Source organism: Drosophila hydei, unplaced genomic scaffold, assembly GCF_003285905.1.
Source record: "Drosophila hydei strain 15085-1641.00,03,60 unplaced genomic scaffold, DhydRS2 tig00000001-arrow-pilon, whole genome shotgun sequence".
Lineage (NCBI taxonomy): Eukaryota > Metazoa > Arthropoda > Insecta > Diptera > Drosophilidae > Drosophila > Drosophila hydei.
The window spans coordinates 15208766-15228643 of record NW_022045643.1 but is presented as its reverse complement, the minus strand read 5'-3'; the positions used below and the strand labels follow the sequence as shown (position 1 = coordinate 15228643).

The window sequence follows — 19878 nt, the reverse complement described above, 5'->3', positions numbered from 1 at the left end:
AGAACTGACTTTGTGTCGGGGCATTGCGCTGACTCTGATGTGTCAGCGGAATGCGCATGCGAGGGTAGCTTAAATACTAAGTCTCTAACAAGCGAGGGTTACTTGTTAACTTACATGTATAGAGAAAGCAGGTACGATTGGTACTTCTAGCTTTAGCTACTTGGCGAAACGTTTTTCTTCATGCTACAGTGTGACTAAACGGATTTCAATGAAATTTTGGGCATTTAATTTTCTGTTAAAGTTGGTCATCAAAATTATAAAGAAATTTGTATAAAATATGTATAAAGCGAAAGTAATCGAACAATCCTGGATGACTTATCATTGGTACAAACATTGTCATCATCAGCGATCAGTTGGAAATAACTGAGACGATCTACTAAAACTGCATTGGTATCGAAAAACGAAATAATGTTTCATTAGAGCTGTCATTAATAAATATCACGGATCTACATAACTTCCGTTATCGGGAAGCGTCAATATTTTCATCGTGTCGATTTGTTGGGTATTACACTAGATATATCAGACGAAGGGCTGTGAACGTCGCTTACGGTGCAGTCTGCGATCGATTACCTGAAGAAGGGCAAGGAAGCTCCTCAATGAAACAAGAAACGAGAAACACTTCCTAGTATTAACATTGATGAGTTGAGGAGGAGAACTAACTGTAATTCGACCATTAACAATGACAGTCAGCGTAAATTAATGGAAAATACAAAATCGACTGTAAGAGAAGCAGGTTCTGTAAATTATTGGGAGGACACAGCACACAGACAGTGGATTCAGTCGTCTGTGAGAATAGTGTTTTACTACTCATTATCTTGGCAAAATGATAAATATTAATCAATTTAAAAATAAAATAGAGGACTCCTTTAATTTAGGGTAGCAATAGCAATCATAATATATACTGACCACTAAATAATCAGTCTAAATTTTTCACGCTCCCCACTAGGGATGGGCCACGCCCAGCGTGATCAGATAATTTTATAAATGTCTTTATGCAAACAAACACAAAACCAAAAAAACTTTCACTTCATGAACGAGTATAAACATTTTTCAATTTAGCATTCCCATAAAAAATTAATCGGTTAAACTCAATGTTCATGAATGTGACAACATGAACAAGCATGAACATACAGCTTACTCCAGAATTATAAGCATGCCGTCTACGCACTCAACCACTTGCGGGGAGTGCAATAGGAATAGATCAAATTACATGCTTAGAATCTAAAATTAGACATATGAGCGCTGATCCTTACACAGTCAGCACTTGATAAGCTAGATTTAAGTCAGGGTATATGAACTCTAGCTCAGACGAATAAAGATCATTACACAACACAGTCAAGTGTATTTATATTGGTCTTTCGAGCACAATCAACAAGGCTACGGCTTGTGAAAAGTGTAAAATTGAAGTGAAAAATTCTTTAAATAATTTTCTTTGGCTTACCAATTCAAGCTGTGAGTAGTGGCACAGCAGGATCAAACAGGCGATCATAACAAAAACACCTCCAACGGGTCAAGCCAAAAACTAATTCAAGAACAAATTTTCATACGAAACAACACAAACAAATCGTTGTCGGCAAAAAGCAATCAGAGATCTATGACATGATCCGGCAGTGCATCACGAACAATGATGCGTTATCAGTCATTGATAAATTGGCAGAAGAGTTTACTGCCTATCATCTAACGCTGATCAAAATCGGTGTCGTCGACCATCAATATTCTAAGGAGAAAATATACGAGGGTATAATGGAAAACATCAGGAACTACGAAGAGTCTCTGATTAAAGTCGAAGTTGTCGACAAAGCCATAGACAACGACCAAACAGCATCCAGCCAACCATAGACATCCAAGGCACAGCACAGGCATCAGGAAATAATATTTTCCCAATGAAGTTCGAGCAGCCAGGAAGAAATCCTTGACCATAAAGACAAGTTGATTTTCCTGTGGAACAAAGTCCAGTCGACGAACACGGATTTAGGGCAAAAATGAAATTCGCCTTTGATATCGATGACAGCGAAGAGCTGGAATGCAATGTCACCATACTCACAAGAAAACTAAGCAGAAAAGTAGGTGACTTGCTAAATATAAAAGAAGACGTTCCAGAGCTACCGAAAGTGCATCTTCCTCACTTTAATGGATGTCCCAAAGAGTGGCCAACGTTCTGCGAATTTTTTCCGAGGTGATTCACAACTGGAAAGATATCAGCAACACAAGGAAGCTGAACTACCTTATGCCTCAAGGAAAAGGCGTCCATACGTCGATGGAAGCGAAGACAACGAAGTACGTGCCAATTGACTGGACATGAGAGAACCAGGTGTCAGAGATTTAGAGCTGAACCTGTTAAAAAACGGAAGGAGTTTGTGTATAAAAACACGATGTGCTATAAATGTCTTAGCACCCATAGCATTGAAGATTGCAAGAAGAATTGGACTTGCAATCAATGCACCAAAGCACACTACAATTTGCTTCAAGAAGATGCAAATAATAAATAGACCGTCAGCAGCAACTATCTAAATGAAAATAAAGGGAAGATACGTTGCTGGCGACTGCGCTCATCCACAACAGTTAAAACTGCGCCGAACCAAACGGAACGTGAAAGTTCAAGAAATTTCGCAAAATGTGGAATTTCTTAAAAATAGTGTTTGCTTACCAATCAACCCCAGGCTTAAAAGCAAATTCGTTCCCTCAGCGCAGGTACTTGTTATGCCAAAACTTCAGAGAGCTCTAACGACCAAGAAAATTGACATGGATGTCAATAAGGATTGGAATGGCTGCGAGCCAGCAGACACACACAACGAGCCCAGTTAAATTGATGTTGTTACTGGCGTTGATGTACTTTCCCTAATAATGTTGGGAAAAGTGAAGAAAAGCAACAAAATATTGGGACAAAACACTAAACTTGGATAAATGGTCTCCGTCAACCACTAAGGTAATCAGCGCATTATCAACGATGTGCCTGGACGTCCCACAGAACTCTAGGAAGCATCGAAAAATTTGAATGCTGTACAAACGGAGACACAGGCAACGGATTAAGAGGAGAAACCAGAGGCAGCAACTGCTAGCTGTCACATTTGGCCCCCGCAGAATGTTCAGGTATGAACATACAATGATTTAGACCTCTCAATGTTTAAAAACACTTTCGATTAGCATTATTTATATATAGGATTTTTGAAATCGTTATGTAAAGCATTAAAATATAATAAGCCAATGTAAATGAATTCGCGATAATAATTACTATTAGGCTATAGCAATATAAAATGTTGATGTTTTCTAATGAATAATTTTAAGATAATTAACATGCATTACATAAGCAAAGCAACTATAGTGCTAAATATACTTTATTATTTCAAACCAATATCGAATCTAGCTTTACCATCGCAGCTTATATATCGATATATCGCTATATCGATACTAACTGAACATCCCTAGTAACCACCGTAAAAATTATTGTATTGATTGTGTTTTGCTCAAGCATTTGTTTTGCCATAAATATATTATAAAACTGTTTACATTACGAGTGTATGTCAAGTTTAGTTATACTGTTGAATGTTACAGGTAGGAATAATGCTTTATTATGTATTAAGTCTTATGTTATGCATAATACGAATAAATATTTGAACATACATAATGTTTATATGCGCATAAAAAATACAATCTATGTATATATGATATATGTGAATATATATGTACATATTTATATATATGCACATTTATGAGTATAAATATATACTCCCTGCACATATGCTTAAATGAGAATCCCCAAATAAGTAAGTGCGTATAGTCATCTACATTTCGTAGAGATGCTTGAATAAATATTAAATGTACAAAGAAAAGGTTGACCAGCCTTCCTAACCAGCTCGTTTTTTTTTGTGTATTTACATTTACATACATTTTAGTACCGCTGAAAACCACTGTGCTAAACAAAATAAAACGAATTTTGTGATGTTTGTGTCAATTTTATTAATCTATGAACCAGTGTTTGAATTTCCAAAATATTTATAAACTTGATAAATAGTGTTTTATTTAAAAGCCGTCATTTCCGGCTTTATTAATGTAACAACCTGAACGAATTAGTATGTTATGACCTATCCGTTTTCAATTTAAGCCATATACTCAAAAATATATGATTTTATAAACAAATCATTTTTAATAATTTTTTAAATTCAAGTCACACTAAGAACATTTATCCTAGTTACTAAATTTAAAAATATATTTTAATCGTGAATTGAGTTACATCATGTGTATATTTACCATATATAATACAAATTTATTTATCACTACATCCATGAATCTTATATATATATATATATCCAGTTAGTATGCATACAAATAAAATACTGTGAATGTGCGTTACATACATTCGTTGAACCATAAGTAAATCTATTCACATATAGAGTGAAATCTCCCATTCAACTAAAGTTCTGTCCAAATGCAATATCCGTTTATGGAAGCTAATAATACGAAAAAAAATAGTAGAGCCTATCTGCTCTACAAGGATTTAGCCAGCATTTCCCTTTTAAAAATCTTAAAATTTTTAAATTGTTGGGCATGGATTTAGCAGGTCAAATACCTGCGATATAAATAGTCAGTGTAAAAATTGAATCAAATTTTGTACCAATAATTTTTATTTTATGATTTATAAAAATTCCAAATTGTTGATGATCTAGTATATGGATTTCTCTGTGTTTCCGTATAATTGAACATTTAGAAATTTTTCAGTTGTCCGGAAATTAAAATTGGTTAAATAAATGAGCTGTCCATTGAATACAAGTTCATTGAACTATCTTAACCAGTATTACTAGTTGTGTCAATTACAAATATTGGAATTATACAATTGTTGCCCATTTGATGTGATTTTAATAATAGATATCTTCATGTTAGTTAATAATTTACTGATAACTACTAATTCACAATCCGAAAATATTTCTAATCAGGAATCTGGAAGGAGCCTGGAGTAACTAAACTATCAAATTTTTTAGCTCCAGCTCGCAAAACTTTGTTCAAGAGACATATATAGTTTATGGTAAATCATTGGAGGATATCATATTAATTATTAATCAAATTAAATAATAATTTCGAAACGCCATACCCTCAAAGTGACAAATATATTCTCCGAATTTCAAGTCTCCAGAATAGTATTGAAAATATAACACCATATAGTCAGAATCGATTTCCCACGCCCCTAGTACACAAATAAAATTTTCGTCGATTTATAAAGGATCTTAACAATTTCTCACTTGCCAATTTTAATGTGTTATATCTCTAAAACTGAGAAAGATCTTTCCCTATATCTGTTTAGACATTGGGGTGTCAACGCGACTATAAAAATTTCAAAATTTAGCACCTTAAATAGTAGTGTTTAAGTTATATCAGATATTGTATTAACCGAGTATATATTCCAAATTTCAAGTTTCTAACTTCGATAGCGACGAACCGACAAACGGACAGCAAGATGGAATTTGCACAAACCCAATACTCTTTGACTTGTTGAATAACTATAAAAACTAATATTTGTACATTTGATAGTACATTTATACATTATATCAATATATAAATAAATTCCACTCAACTCCACTCTACTCCTTATTTTGCTCATCGGTCAATACTGCAAAAAGTAAACTAAAAAATTAAAAATATCTTTGAGCATTCATAACATTGTGTTATTGTTAAAATACAATTTGAACTCATTAAATTAACAATTCAGTCTAAATAAATGCTTAAATATAATTTTTATATATACAATGCTGCATCGAACGGTGTCCAATATACTATTTTTCTGATATTTTTCAATAAATTGCAATGAATAACTAATAAAGTACTCGGCTTGTTTATAATGTTAAATAACAAAAATGCTAAATATATTGTTTTAAACTGCTTGAGGATTAAATATAAAATAAAAGAACATATCTTGGCACGAAAATTTTATTGGGGAAAGTAAGGTGTATACATAGTATACATAAGACCCATTGAAAATATTAAATCATTCTATAAGGGATTTATGAACATGTGTATAACCGGGAGAAAGGAGTGTGACAAACCCCAAAATGTATATTTATTCGTGATCGGGACGACGAGCTAAGTCCATTTAGCCATATCCGTTTGTCCGTCAGTATAAGAGTCAGTATATTCTTATATACCATATTGAGAACGAGATTGTTTCGATAAGTCATCCCATTTCCATATCGAAAAAAAATCGGTAATGTGGCTGTAGCTTGAATACTAAGAATACAAAGAGCTAGCGATTTGGGTTCATGTACTAAATATTGAGATTTTGGATTTAGAACAAAAGTTATTCAAAAACAAGTAATAAAACTCTAGGAGATACCCTGATCCCAGTCCTATCTGCGTGTTTTAATATTTTCCGTAGTTTGTATCGAGTATTAAAAAAATACAAATAAAAACTGGCATTACCACATCAAGATTCGAACCCCCCCTTTTTACTTTTTAATTAAAAAAAAATAAATCAATAAAAAATGTCTCGTCGCCGCGAGGATTGAGATTAAACGCTGACGAGCGCTGCCTCTACCAACGCAGCCACTGCACTGCTTACTCAAGCAGTTGCAAATTTGAAGTTAAGTAGCAGCTAATAATTCAGCACAATTCAATCGCAATTTCGATTCTTCTAATAGAAAAGAATACACGCATTTGAATGTAGTGTGCACACGCATAGGAAAAATTCGTGCGCGTGGCGCTGCCGACATGACAGGACGACAAGCCGAGTCGATTGAGCCTTGTCCATCTGTCTGTCCGTATGTTTGTATGTATGAACGTGTCGATCTCATCATGTATAAGAACTACAGACTTAAACGTCAATGTATATCACTAGCAAATTAAGTTTGTTTAAAATATTCGATAACTATTCCCGATTTATTATTATCGATAAAAAGCATGATCCAAATGCTTAAGAGCTAGAGCCTCCATTATTTTTATTTTTGAATTATAAAGTGGAGGTGTTGGTAGAGTTGATGTGCATTGCGTAAACAAAGTTGACTCGAATTTTGGTGTCGTAATGTCGGTTTTTATTTGTTTATTTTTTTTAATACTCGATAAAAATTATGGAAAATATACTATTATGGAATATATACACAATACTATATTGTTTATTTGACTGACCTACGTACAGAGTACCATGATTTTACCATCCTATAAAACCGGGTGGTGAAGCCGGGTTGAGAACTATATCTTAATGTGGCACCTACGAATTGCAGGTCTTGAATTAAGGGATGAATGGTGGTTATTGCAAAAGGCTTTTGAAAACAACAACAATGGGGCAATTTACCATTATACCGCAATTCCCCATGTTCGGTCTTTAAATTGGTACGCCTCTGAAAAAGAATAAAATATAAAATTATAGTTAGTCTAAGGGATCAAATACATAGGGCCCATACATTGAATCAACATTTTATTAATTTACGTGTATATAGCTTTACAATTGGATTCCAAATCTAAATTTCGTAATCTTTGCCAATACTTATACAACTAATTTTGGTTAATAGCAAAATATTAAATAGACGTATTGTAACCAACTATTCGTATAGCAAAAATTGGAATAATGAAATTTTCGCTAATTGCGCCAACCAACATTTCTCAACCTCTTTTTTGTAGGTTTTTTAAATCTTTGAAAAAATGATACACAACTCAATTTTGTACTATTTTAAGATAAAACAGACCTCAATACAAAATAGAGCACTATATCTTGAATGATATAGACAATATTCATTAAAGAAGAACGTGTAACGGGCAGTTCATGTTTTTATTGGGGTTGGAAATAAATTTAACATTATTGAAAATAGCTACCTACAATGGTCAATGGGAATATACATCTGTGTAGACTTTCGGTGATAATGTTTATATCATACTTATTAAAGACTTATTAAAGGTATTTTTATTTTAATATTTGCCCGAACTTTGATTTTTTGAGTTGTATTATCCGCACAACAGATATCTTCTCTGTGCCAAGGATATATACCTATATAGAAATATACTATATAAACGGATGCATTATATTTATTACATACTATTATAGCCATATAAGAAAAATATCCTATGGATATATAATATTAGTCTGAAAACAGTTCCTTATAAGAACTATTTGCAATAATAAAATAGAGATATCCAATTTTTTACGACGACGCTAAAAACTTGTGAACGGAAATATACGAGCACAATCTTCTATCGCTATTGATTACAGATTAACGAAAAAAACATAATATCCTTAAGAATACTGGAATTCTGTAAAATTTTGCAGCTTTGGTCCATTTTTGTGTAGATTTAGTTATGACAAAAAGTAATATAAAAGTATATTTTAGTTAATTAATCTTCGGCACTCCGAAATTAAGTAGATTGGGGTTTTCTGTTGATTGTATTAACCCTTTTTTATTTTTAAACCATTTTTTAGTAAGAAATGTCGCTAGATGGAACGCTGGAACGCGTTTGAAACATTCGCTGATATATTCGGTTTGCCAAATTGCAAAAATTATGTATAAGCCGGAACAGACCTGTAAGTAAATTTTCTGAAGTGATATCAAATTATTTATATTATTTTGGGTCTTAAAAAGAATGAAGAACAGCTGCTGCATAAAATGAGATAATTTCTAGCGAAACACAGTGTGGCCCTAATTTTACACAAATAAAGCTATTTATCAAAATTTAAATGGCATATAAAAGAACATTTTTCAAGTTTCAACATGAATATACGCGCAGGGTGCTACGCTCACAGTGTGAGAAATGTGATTTTGACAATTTGGTATTTAGATTGCAATAAATGAATTTTTCTTGTTGATGAATAAGTATACATTTTTTAATAAATACGAACAAAAAAATAAATAATAAACAATTTTAAATAAAATGTTTTTTCTTTGCTCCGACTTTTTTGCGATTTTACTTCGGTGTTTTTTTTAACTAACGGGAAAAGTAGGTCTTCCTTAAGGGTTCTTAATAAACCAATGTTTAATCTCATACTCTACTAAATAAGAAAAGCCCTCAAAATATAGGAGTTTGCTAAAATAAATCTATATCTTAAAATAATAAAAAGTGGAAGAGTATACTTATTTAATAATTTGTGTTGTACATAACCATATTTTCTTAATTACATCAAAATATAAAATGCTTGTGTAATAGTTTTCTTACAATTTCTACTTTCAAAAGTTTAAAAAAGTTTTCGGATTTTCGCTCTTTGATGATTTTTTATCAGATTCATTGTTTGACGGGTCGGTCGTTGATTTAAAATTAAGCAATAAAATATCAGAAGATGAATGACGCTTAAAAAGGCTATGACACATATTCAGCTAGCAGTGAACACCACACTATGGTGTTATGAACATATTTCCATTCACATTTTCATTTTATAATATTGGAGGCTTTGGGTAACAATTGGCAAACCAATAGTTATTCCAACACAGCTATTTAGTTCCATAATCGCCAGACTTTTCTATAGACTGCTCATTAGTCCTTACTGGACTCTATTGATAAGCTGGAGCCAGTTGAGAATTGCATGGTTGAAGCTTTTGCAAAAAGAGTCAAGGACCTCGACTATTTTTTGTGTACGCTATGACATACAACTGTTAAGTTCGAGAGTGTCGCTCTATTATTTTTTGTTAATTTGTTGATTAGTAAAAATTAACAATTAAAACTTAAAGCTTACAATATTATCAGAATTAAAATATAAATAAATCGATAAAAACCTTTCAACAAAATGAATTGTGTTCACGAAATTCATAAAATCTATAATGACTTAAAGGTATCTATTTACCAATTAAAAACAATATATATATAATACAAAAATTATAATAATTAACCAACCTCATAGCAAAATATACAAAACTGGGAATACGAAGAAATCCTAAAATGTAGAGTTGCCGAAAATCTAGGCTATGTATTTAGCATATGTACAAATGTAAATGTATAAGAGAAATTCAGACTAAAGCTTCCTTACTTATCCCCAGCTGCGGAAGAGAATTAAAATATATTTTCCTCTAATTGAATTTGGAATCATATTGAAATTCTTTAAGGATTGACTGAATAATATATTGCGTTTAGCAATATTTTAAAATAAGCTAAATCTATCAGTTTTTTAACTGAGTATAAACTTGATTTTTATTTATGTAGTACATATGCACACATATGTTTCGGACTACCAAAAGAAGATTTCTCAAGTTTCGAAGTAATTGGAATGGTTATTAAACATAACTAACGACTAATAAATTACAATTATACTATATATTATCGGCAGGATCTATGACGCATAAATAAAACTCAATTCCGTGTTATTATTATTATTAGTGAATGCATTTACAGTTAAGCATGTTTCAAAAATTAGAAATCCAAATGTACAATATTTTACAATTAGGAACAATTAAAAATATTATTTTCTTGAAAACTATATAAAATTTTAAAAAATTCCCGTAACTACGCTTTGTATTGTCTGAGTGAGAACCATAACTTAAGTGTTTTTCATTGAAACTCTGAAATAAATGATCTTCTTTAAATATATCATCCGATTTTTTTAGAAACCGATTTATTTTGTATACCTTGCCAGTTTGGAGCCATCATTAAAATACATTAGAATTTATGTTGTGCGCGTATCGCGAAAATACTCGTATTATTACATACACCGAAACTTAATCAATTTAAAATATTGCGACTTCGAAAAATGTAAGAGAAAATAATATTTTTCTATTAAAATTTGAAGCTGGCAACCCTACTGACATGAATAACAAGTTATTACTGTGTACAGAAAAAAATTGGTAACTCAATAATCAGCCTGTATACAGATAATTTTTGCGCATGCGCATCAGTCAATCTGTTTTAGTCCTTTGGTTCACTTAGCGTTAACAACTTACTGGGTAATAGTTTAATAAAAACTTTTCTAAATCACTCAGAATAAAAAACGCAATGTAAATACCATTAAAATAAAATACATATCGTAAACATAATGCAATATTATTAACAAATATTAATATTGGCTTAAGTTTAACTACTTATAATACTTTTGAGAAAACGCGTTATAGGTAACAAGTTGAATCACAAGTCTTTAAATATTGATCAATTAAAAACAAATTTATATCAAATTGTTGAAAGTGAAAATCTACATATTCAATGGGGTGCTTAAGTAGTAAAGATCGTCTGACAAAAGAGGATATGGAGTTTTTGAAAACCCACACCCGTTATGATGAAGCCACTATAAAAGAATGGTACAAAGGATTTAAGGTAAGTTTAAAGCGTCCTTTAATATAAATCGATGTAACTAATAAAAATGTGCACCATTATTTCGTGTAGCAAGACTGTCCCAATGGCCGTTTGACTCCAGCTAAATTCGTTGACATGTATAAAATGTTTTTTCCATCTGGAAATGCGGAAGAGTTTTGTGACCATGTTTTTCGCACATTCGATATGGATAAAAATGGTTATATTGACTTTAAGGTAATTGAAAGAGAAAAATAAATTGCGTGCCTTCAAATGATTATATCTTATTTATGGTTATAATTTATACTTTATTTTACTGAAATTTAATTCACAATAGTAAAACATATTAAGTAATATATTTTTAATTTTAAATTAAATTTTACATATCTATTTAAAAGACATTTAAATAAAATATATATTACAAAAGTAATTTAATGGATACTACAATTTCGCAATTGCATTATTTTGGTTAAGCAAAACAATTTTAATCATGGTTAATCGATATGCCTACATTTCCAATTACAATTGAGAGCTTTCAATTGTATGTAGATGTAAACACAGATGTATATACATATACATACACATCCACAGATGTGTCTATATGTATATATCCAAATTGTGAAGTGTGTAATCTGTGTTTACATATACATATATTACTAGTAGTATATATATTCGGAGAACCACCAAATCATAATGTTTGTCTGTCACTGTCTGTGTAAATAAGTATGTAACCGATATTGCCGTTTTAATTTAATCCCGAGATCGTGGATTATTTGCACATATTGTGGTATTTTTTTTTTGTTATAATTGTATATATTATATTCATATGCTGTATAATTTTTATACGCATTCACGAGGGGAAAGTTATCCGTCCATTTGTCCGTATATATATATATATATATATATATATATATATATATATATGATTATATTTTCCCAATATGCACATTAGAAGCGTGGCGACATCGGGAAATACTATATCGGGTATAACGGAAATGCTATTTAAAATTACTTGAGACTTGAACCACCCAACATTAGGAAGATATAGTAGACCCATTGAGGGCGTAACAAATCGAATGATATCTTTCAAAATGTTGAAACTAACAATTTGTCACGTGAGTTCTGTAGATTTCTTCTGAGAATTTGTCATAGGTCCACGCCCACTGGAGGCATAGCAAGTCGGGCAAACGAATAAAATACTGTTGATATGCTTTGATTTACCAAAATCTATGTATATCCTTCAAAGTTTTGCAGCTACAGATCCAAAAACATTCTTTCTGATTTCTTTACAAAAGTGATTCAACTGTTTTTGGACTGTGATGAGTATTATGTAGTGTTTGATTGCAATATTCTTACTTGTTTTAATTTAAAAATGTGCGTTTGTTGTCAACCTTACTTGATTATTTTTGTATTTCATTTTCTTTACCAGGAATTTTTACTTGCAATAGATGTTACTTCTAGCGGAACACCGGAAGAGAAATTAAAATGGGCATTCAGAATGTACGACGTCGATGGGAATGGCGTTATTGACATTCAAGAAATGACAAAAATTGTTCAGGTACACCCCAAATATTTACATATTTTGATTAAAACAATCATTTTAGTAACTACAGTGCAGTATATATATTCGTTTGGAAAAAATTTATTTTATGCATATTATTGTTATATTATATAATATTGTAAATATATTTATATTTATATTTTAAAAATATATTTTTGTTAATTTTTTTAAGAATATTTAATTTATTAATACGCAAATTTTTTAACTAAGTGGCAAAGGGTGAAGTCTACGATGTATTTTGTTACACGGCATTGGTACCATTTTAGGGTGAACAAAAAGACGATCTTTAAGCCTACTATCTTAATGCTAGGTCGCATTCCATACTTATATTAAGATTCGTTGCCAGCTTGGGAAACTCAAATATATCGTGGTAAGCTAGGAAGAGTTGGGTTCGTTTATGCAGTTATGACATAATGTTCAGTCATAAATTCATTTAAATCAAAGCTGACATTAAATGGATAGTTGTCTCAAACCCTTGCTCGAGCATTAAATAATATCTGTTTTTCATTTAAATTTTAATAGTTTGCGAATTCGTGGTATAGGTTTTACCAATAAAAGATATTTTAATTAAAATGTAATGAATTTTTTTTTATCTTAAATTATCAATTTATTACGATATATATCCACATGATTTTTATATAGCTAGTAGTCGATTTACACATACAACACAAATTAAGATCGAAGGATACTCTTCAAAAAATTGTCTAAATACACATCTTATAGAAGGAGAAATTATTTTCTTGGATGTTACAATATTCCTAAAAATTAATATATTACTTATGTTTCCTGACAAAAACAATTTCTAGAGTATATACATTTTACTAATTATTTGATTGATCCACAAATAGCCCGGGAATTATATTTACTATGTGATATTAAAAGGTTATGGTGTCCAATGGTATCAAACTTTTATTATTAATTATTCATTTTTTCATAATTAAATATATAAACCTTGTTTGAAAAATTAAATTTTATCCACGAAAATTTTTTCAGGCAATCTATGACATGCTAGGCGCATGTTCATCAAATCGTCCCGCAGATTCAGCTGAGGAGCGAGCAAAAAATATATTTGCTAAGATGGATGAAAATAACGATGGTCAATTAACTCAAGATGAATTTTTAAAAGGATGTTTGCAGGATGAAGAGTTGTCTAAAATGCTGGCCCCTTAAATATTTATATCCCATAATATGTGTGTATTTGATGAAATCAGTAATGAAATGTATAAATATTTAATTTATATTTCTTATACTAAAATTATATAAAATATTGAACATCACCCAATTTGTTTCAATATTTATTTAATACATATATCTAACAAAGAGATGGTTTGACTAATCTACATTTGAATAGTGTTAGGTATGGTCTCATTGCTATCTAAATGTTGGTCTTTTCAGATCTGAAGGTATGGTAATTGCTATAGATTTCTGTGCATTGAGCTTGCTTAATAAGCTTTTTGATAAATAATAAATTTTATAAAGTGGTTTCCCTATAGGGACGTAATGGTATTGGTATAGCAGCTAATCGTCTTAAGTATCGAAAAGTTTTGGACACAAAGTTCATGAAAAGTATATCCTAATCGGGCACCTCCGAATAGAAAAAAAGTGCTTACGTGGCATAGTATTAAGTATTATTTTTCAAGATAGCAATTTATCTGTGTATCGATTCAAATATATTTAGCAAAGTGTTATACCATATGTATGTTATATATTAACATACATACATGTAACTTCTTACCCGTCAGTTATTGTTTCTTTGACGAGTTATAGAATTATTTTAAAATATTAAACGTTTCATAAACTCTTTATAATATTTTATAACTGATATATCCATCGGTAAGTTTATGTCAAAAATGTATCATGCATAACTTGGAAAAGTAATCAGAACAAAAACATTGTGGTTACATTTTATATAATTTCCTCGGATGACATGAAAATATTTTTTATTGATATCTGGTTAGAACCGTCATTTATGGCGTTAAACTTCACTATATTTGACATCATTATTTAAAAAAAAATAACATGCTTTTTATATCTTGGTTTTGAATGTGGGGTATTCACAAAATTCAAACGTTGGCTAATCTTGCTTAAGCCAGCGGCAAATAAAAAAAATATTTTATGCGGATTTACTTTTGTGAAAATCAATCTCCACAATAAGAACTAGTTATAGAATGAGGGCTATTCTCTATACAGCACCATATGCATTTAAAACAACAACTCTCATCCAACGCATATATAAAATTATTATGGCTTTTAATTATTACATAATAAAATAACATGACTATTAATAATATAGTAATGTTCACAATATTTTTGCACCATAAATAAATAAGATTATTGCAGTCGGAATTAACGATAATCCATATTGTTGACTATCAACCTTTAAAACGAACGAACTTGTTAACTTTTAGTTAAAAATGTAAATAATTTAATAAGAGCTCATTCATCTAAGAAAATTTCAGCCTCAAGCTTGGCTCTATTTTAAGTTAACTATATTTTCTTGTTAAGTTATACATTTTTCTACAGCAGAAAGATATTAATTAATTAAAATTCTTTCTATTTTAAGAAAAAATATAATGAAATCAGCGTCAAAAAATGGGAAAGCAAAATAGTAAACTCAAGCCGGAAGTTTTGGAGGACCTAAAACAAAATACAGAGTTCACAGGTAAATTGGTAATTTATAAAAGCTATTTTCTCCTTTATATATTCCGTCATCACTTTTTATTCCCTGATCCCATTGAAAATGGAAAATCAGGGTATAATGGTTTTGTGCAAATGTATGTAACAGGCAGAAGGCGGCGTGGCAGACCCCATTAAGTATATATATAGATGATTGTGCCCTGTCCGTATGTCTGTCTGTCCGTCTGTCCGTCCGTCCGTCTGTCTGTCCGTATATGTGAACGCGTGGATCTCAGCATCTATAAGAGCTAGAGACTTGAAATTTTTTTGTAGGTCAAGTTTGTTTCAAATATTCGATAACTATTCGCATTTAATTGTTATCGAATAAAAACATTATTGAAATGCAGTAAATAAATTATATCTCGAACGTCTTAAGAGCTAGAGCCTGCAAATTTTGTATTTAGTTTAACGTATATTTTATGCAATTTTGAATTTTGTTGGATTTTGGATACTGTCTCCAAATTTCCCCAAATTCTTAAAATTTAAGTTTGGTTGGAACTTGGGCCATTATGTGAAGGCGTTTGCATCTCAACCAAGCCAACAGGATATGTAGATCATATGCTGAAAATTTCATTAAAATCCATTAAGTACAACAGAAGTTATTAAACAAAACGTTTGTCCAATTTGCAAAAGCACATGTCAGCAATTTTCCTATGCGTGTGCACACATATATTCAAATGCGTGTATTCTTTTCTATTCGAAGAATCGAAATTGCGCTTCAATTGTGCTGAATTATTAGCTGCTACTTATGTTCAAATTTGCAACTGCTCGTGTGAGCAGTGCATTGGCTGAGTTGGTAGAGGCAGCGATCGTATGCAAATCGGTCCGGTGTTCGAGACCGGTGGAGTTGAAACATTTTTTATTGTTTTTTTTTTTTTTTTAATTATGAAGTGGCGGTGTTGGTAGAGATGGTGTACGTTGCGCAAATAATCCGGGCTCGAAACCTGATCTCGCAATGTCGATTTTTATTTGTTTTCTTTTTTTTTTTTTGAATACTCGATACAAACTACGGAAAATATTAAAAAACTCTTGTTGAATTAATAATTGTTTAGAAATACTATACGTATTTTTCCAAACAAATGAAATATGCATAATGCATTCTTTACGTTTCCTATGGAAACCCAATTTTTTTTCTTTTGTGCGCTATTAGCGCTTTGTGAAATGACAATCTGAAGTCAAGTTTTATGAAGTAGTTGTGCTTTTTATACGTATTCGCGATGAATCTATGTCGTCTAATGCCTTTAATTTAAAAAATAGATTATTGAGTTACTGTTGGTCTCTTCTATTGAAAAACTGAAAATCGAATGTAGTGTCAACAGCTTGAGAGTGTAAGCCTTAAATGTTGATAGTTTCGTTACTATCTACTACAGTTTTTCAGTATTATATTCCAAAGTTGTGGAGCTAGCAGCGATTACTTTATTCGAAATGCACGAAATCTCTATCTCCTTATTTTACGCTCGAATACCGTAAAATGCTTAAAAGCGAAAAAAATTAATTCTGATAGATAATAGGGAAGTTATCGAAAAAAATTATAGTCTCGTATTGCGTATGGTATGGTAATAAGCATTAGAGTTTACGAGATTGACTCAGTTCGTCGTTATGGGGCGTGCCCCACATTCTTCTGCCTTTTTTATGATTTTTAACAAAATACTGAAACTGAATCCCATTTTAAGTAATTTTACATAATTTATACTGTATCCTTTTACATTACAGATGCTGAAATTCAAGAATGGTATAAAGGGTTTTTAAAAGATTGCCCAAGTGGTCATTTGTCGGTGGAAGAGTTTAAAAAAATCTATGGAAATTTTTTTCCATATGGGGACGCCAGTAAGGTATTTTGAACTTTTTATATTCTACCTTTTATTCCTCTTATGTTCGTATCTTAAATTAATAAATAACAAGTAATTCACATTAAAATCGTTTGCACTGTTTATAAAGAAGTATTTTATACAACTCTATAGTTAAAAAGTAATTTATATAGTGTTCCAATCTGATTGTGTACGACAATTATACTGCCTGTTTGAAAAGTCGGATCTACGTCGTCATTTCTTAAATTCATAAAATAAAAGAGCGTCGTATAGTATTATGTGACATGAAAAAACGTATAATTTGTTTAAGAATATAAAAAAGTGCAATCCGATGGCATTATATGTATATTATTATTATGTACATTATTATGTATATCTACATCTGATTTTATCAAGATATCTTTAACAAAAAAAAAAACTATTATTATTATTCTTATAAATTTAACACATATATTAAGATCAGATAGCTGTGTTAAATGTTACATGATACTCGATGCAGGGGTACCCAAATATGTTTATAATAAAAGTTTTATTTAGTTCGCAGAACACGTTTTTAGAACATTCGACGCAAATGGTGATGGAACCATAGATTTTAGAGAGTTCTTATGCGCATTAAGTGTAACATCTCGTGGAAAGCTTGAGCAAAAATTGAAATGGGCATTTTCAATGTACGACTTAGATGGAAACGGATACATATCGCGGCAGGAAATGCTTGAAATTGTTACGGTAAATATCATTGTTCTATGACATTAATTAGAAAGGTAGAGTATAACTATGATTAGTTGGATCAAATTTGTTCAAAGTTAAAGGCGAATCAGTTGATTTTCCACAGCCTTCACGGACTGTTGTCCTCGGACTGTTATGTAAGTCCGGTCGTTATCCATTGATTATGTAGAAGAAATTGTTTACAGCGATGGCTGATGGGCCGTTTCTTTGTTCCTCTCGAAAGTTTTCTGTCAAATTGTTTTTAATTTTTCTGTTTAGTAATTCTGTATCAGGTTTATTCATCCATTTGGCCAATTACTTCCATTCAAATTTTTAATGTTGCCACGCCCTGCACGCAGAGGCCGTACTGAGCGTACTCCGCTTCTTGAAAGCGAGTTATAATGGATTATGTATTTCAATTAACTTTACATTTACCTCAAAGTTAACAACTGATTAAAGTTTCCACCCAAAGCGGCCCTACTTCACAGTTGCAACTTATTGCACAAGCAGTGCAATGGCGGTGTTGGTAGATGCGGCGCTCGTAAGTAATAGTCTCTGGGCTTTTTCTATTGTTTTTTTAATTATTTTAGTGGCGGTGTTGATAAAGCTGATGCGCGTTGCGTAGACAACGTTGGTTCAAATCTCTGCGTTTTAATATCGGTTTCTATGTGTTTCTTTTTAATACTCGATACAAACTACGGAAAATATTAAAAAACACAGATAGGACTGGGATCAGGGTATCTTCAAGTCGGGCACCCCGACTAGAGCTTTCTTACTTGATATTTTTGAAAAGAACGTAGCGCGTGAATTCTGCAAAATTTAACCTCAGTATATCTGTGGTACGGATTTTCTTTTGAAAGTCGCAAAATCAAATCATCGATTTTTATGAGTAATAAGGCAATGGGATGACATCAAACAAAACCATAGAACTCATACTATATGTTTGACTTACATCGATTCAGGTCGTCTTCAGATTACGAATATTTATGGTGTCTGTCACACCTTTAACCTGTTAAATATATTAAAAAGAAAAACATATCCCACCTCCAATGGCTTCAGGGCATGAAAATCATGTTTGATTACGACTATTTTTATTTAAATATTTAAATATTCTCATAATAAAAACCACAATTTATATTTCAGGCAATATACAAAATGGTTGGATCGGTCATGAAAATGCCGGAAGATGAAAGCACGCCGGAAAAACGGACAGATAAAATATTTCGTCAAATGGATCGAAACAAAGACGGTAAATTAAGCTTGGATGAATTTATAGAAGGCGCAAAAAGTGATCCTTCAATAGTGCGGCTTTTACAGTGTGATCCGCAGGCACATTAGCTTAAAAATTAATAAAACACAAGCAATAAACATTCTAACGTGAATTCATTAAATATTGTTTTGGATAAATAATGTAATTTAAGCAAATATAAACAAATCAAACATTAACTCCCTGTTATATTGCGGACAGCTTTTGTTTCAATTGTTCACTGATGGTACCACTTGGGTAAAGGGGTTTTTCATATAAACAAATTTGAAAATGTAGCACTTTAATTTATTGAAAATGCAAGAATATTACTATCCATGTTGACGGAAAATCAAAGTTGGCACCGTGTTTGAAATTCTACATTAATTGGTTGGCCGTCGATGACACGGATTTTGGCCGATCAATTGTTGATGATAACAACCCCAGCACAAGTTGTAAGTATCTGGGCAATGTATAAACACAAGCTAATCAGTGCATATGGTATACATTTTATTACATTCCACTACAGTGTATGCTGAGAATGGGGTCATATGATGATGCTTTTTTGCTTTAATGAAAATGGTCTACAGTTTTAGTCGATTTATTGCCGTCTGGTACTTAATATTAGGAATTGTAATTCAAAATTTCTATGCTATATGCTGTATATGCTGTATGTTCATGCCTGAAGTTAAAAGTTATTTAAC

General features: G+C 31.4%; 2 protein-coding genes across 3 annotated transcripts; both read left to right on the top strand.

Moving 5' to 3' along the window:
- Positions 1–3418: 3418 nt before the first annotated feature.
- LOC111604326 (neurocalcin homolog) lies at positions 3419–19378 on the top strand. Of its 2 annotated transcripts, XM_023322384.2 has the most exons (6): positions 3419–3552; positions 8396–8497; positions 15306–15404; positions 17132–17250; positions 17764–17952; positions 19075–19378. In XM_023322384.2, exons 3-6 carry the CDS (start codon positions 15335–15337, stop codon positions 19267–19269), a joined length of 573 nt encoding a protein of 190 aa, XP_023178152.1. In that variant the 5' UTR covers positions 3419–3552; positions 8396–8497; positions 15306–15334; the 3' UTR covers positions 19270–19378. The 2 variants fall into 2 exon arrangements, with proteins under 2 accessions (XP_023178152.1, XP_023178153.1); XM_023322385.2 differs by lacking the exon at positions 8396–8497.
- LOC111604327 (neuronal calcium sensor 2) lies at positions 11073–13926 on the top strand. Its single transcript, XM_023322386.1, has 4 exons — positions 11073–11205; positions 11275–11418; positions 12611–12739; positions 13736–13926. Exons 1-4 carry the CDS (start codon positions 11095–11097, stop codon positions 13910–13912), a joined length of 561 nt encoding a protein of 186 aa, XP_023178154.1. The 5' UTR covers positions 11073–11094; the 3' UTR covers positions 13913–13926.
- Positions 19379–19878: the final 500 nt, after the last annotated feature.

What these genes read in the sequence shown, in the direction of transcription:
- LOC111604327 (XM_023322386.1), top strand. Translation starts at nt 11,095, where the DNA reads ATGGGGTGCTTAAGTAGTAAAGATCGTCTGACAAAAGAGGATATGGAG. An exon ending in AATGGTACAAAGGATTTAAG is followed by an intron (nt 11,206 to 11,274) that starts GTAAGTTTAAAG and finishes TATTTCGTGTAG; the next exon opens with CAAGACTGTCCCAATGGCCG. An exon ending in AAATGACAAAAATTGTTCAG is followed by an intron (nt 12,740 to 13,735) that starts GTACACCCCAAA and finishes AAATTTTTTCAG; the next exon opens with GCAATCTATGACATGCTAGG.
- LOC111604326 (XM_023322385.2), top strand. Translation starts at nt 15,335, where the DNA reads ATGGGAAAGCAAAATAGTAAACTCAAGCCGGAAGTTTTGGAGGACCTA. An exon ending in CATATGGGGACGCCAGTAAG is followed by an intron (nt 17,251 to 17,763) that starts GTATTTTGAACT and finishes AGTTTTATTTAG; the next exon opens with TTCGCAGAACACGTTTTTAG. An exon ending in AAATGCTTGAAATTGTTACG is followed by an intron (nt 17,953 to 19,074) that starts GTAAATATCATT and finishes TTTATATTTCAG; the next exon opens with GCAATATACAAAATGGTTGG.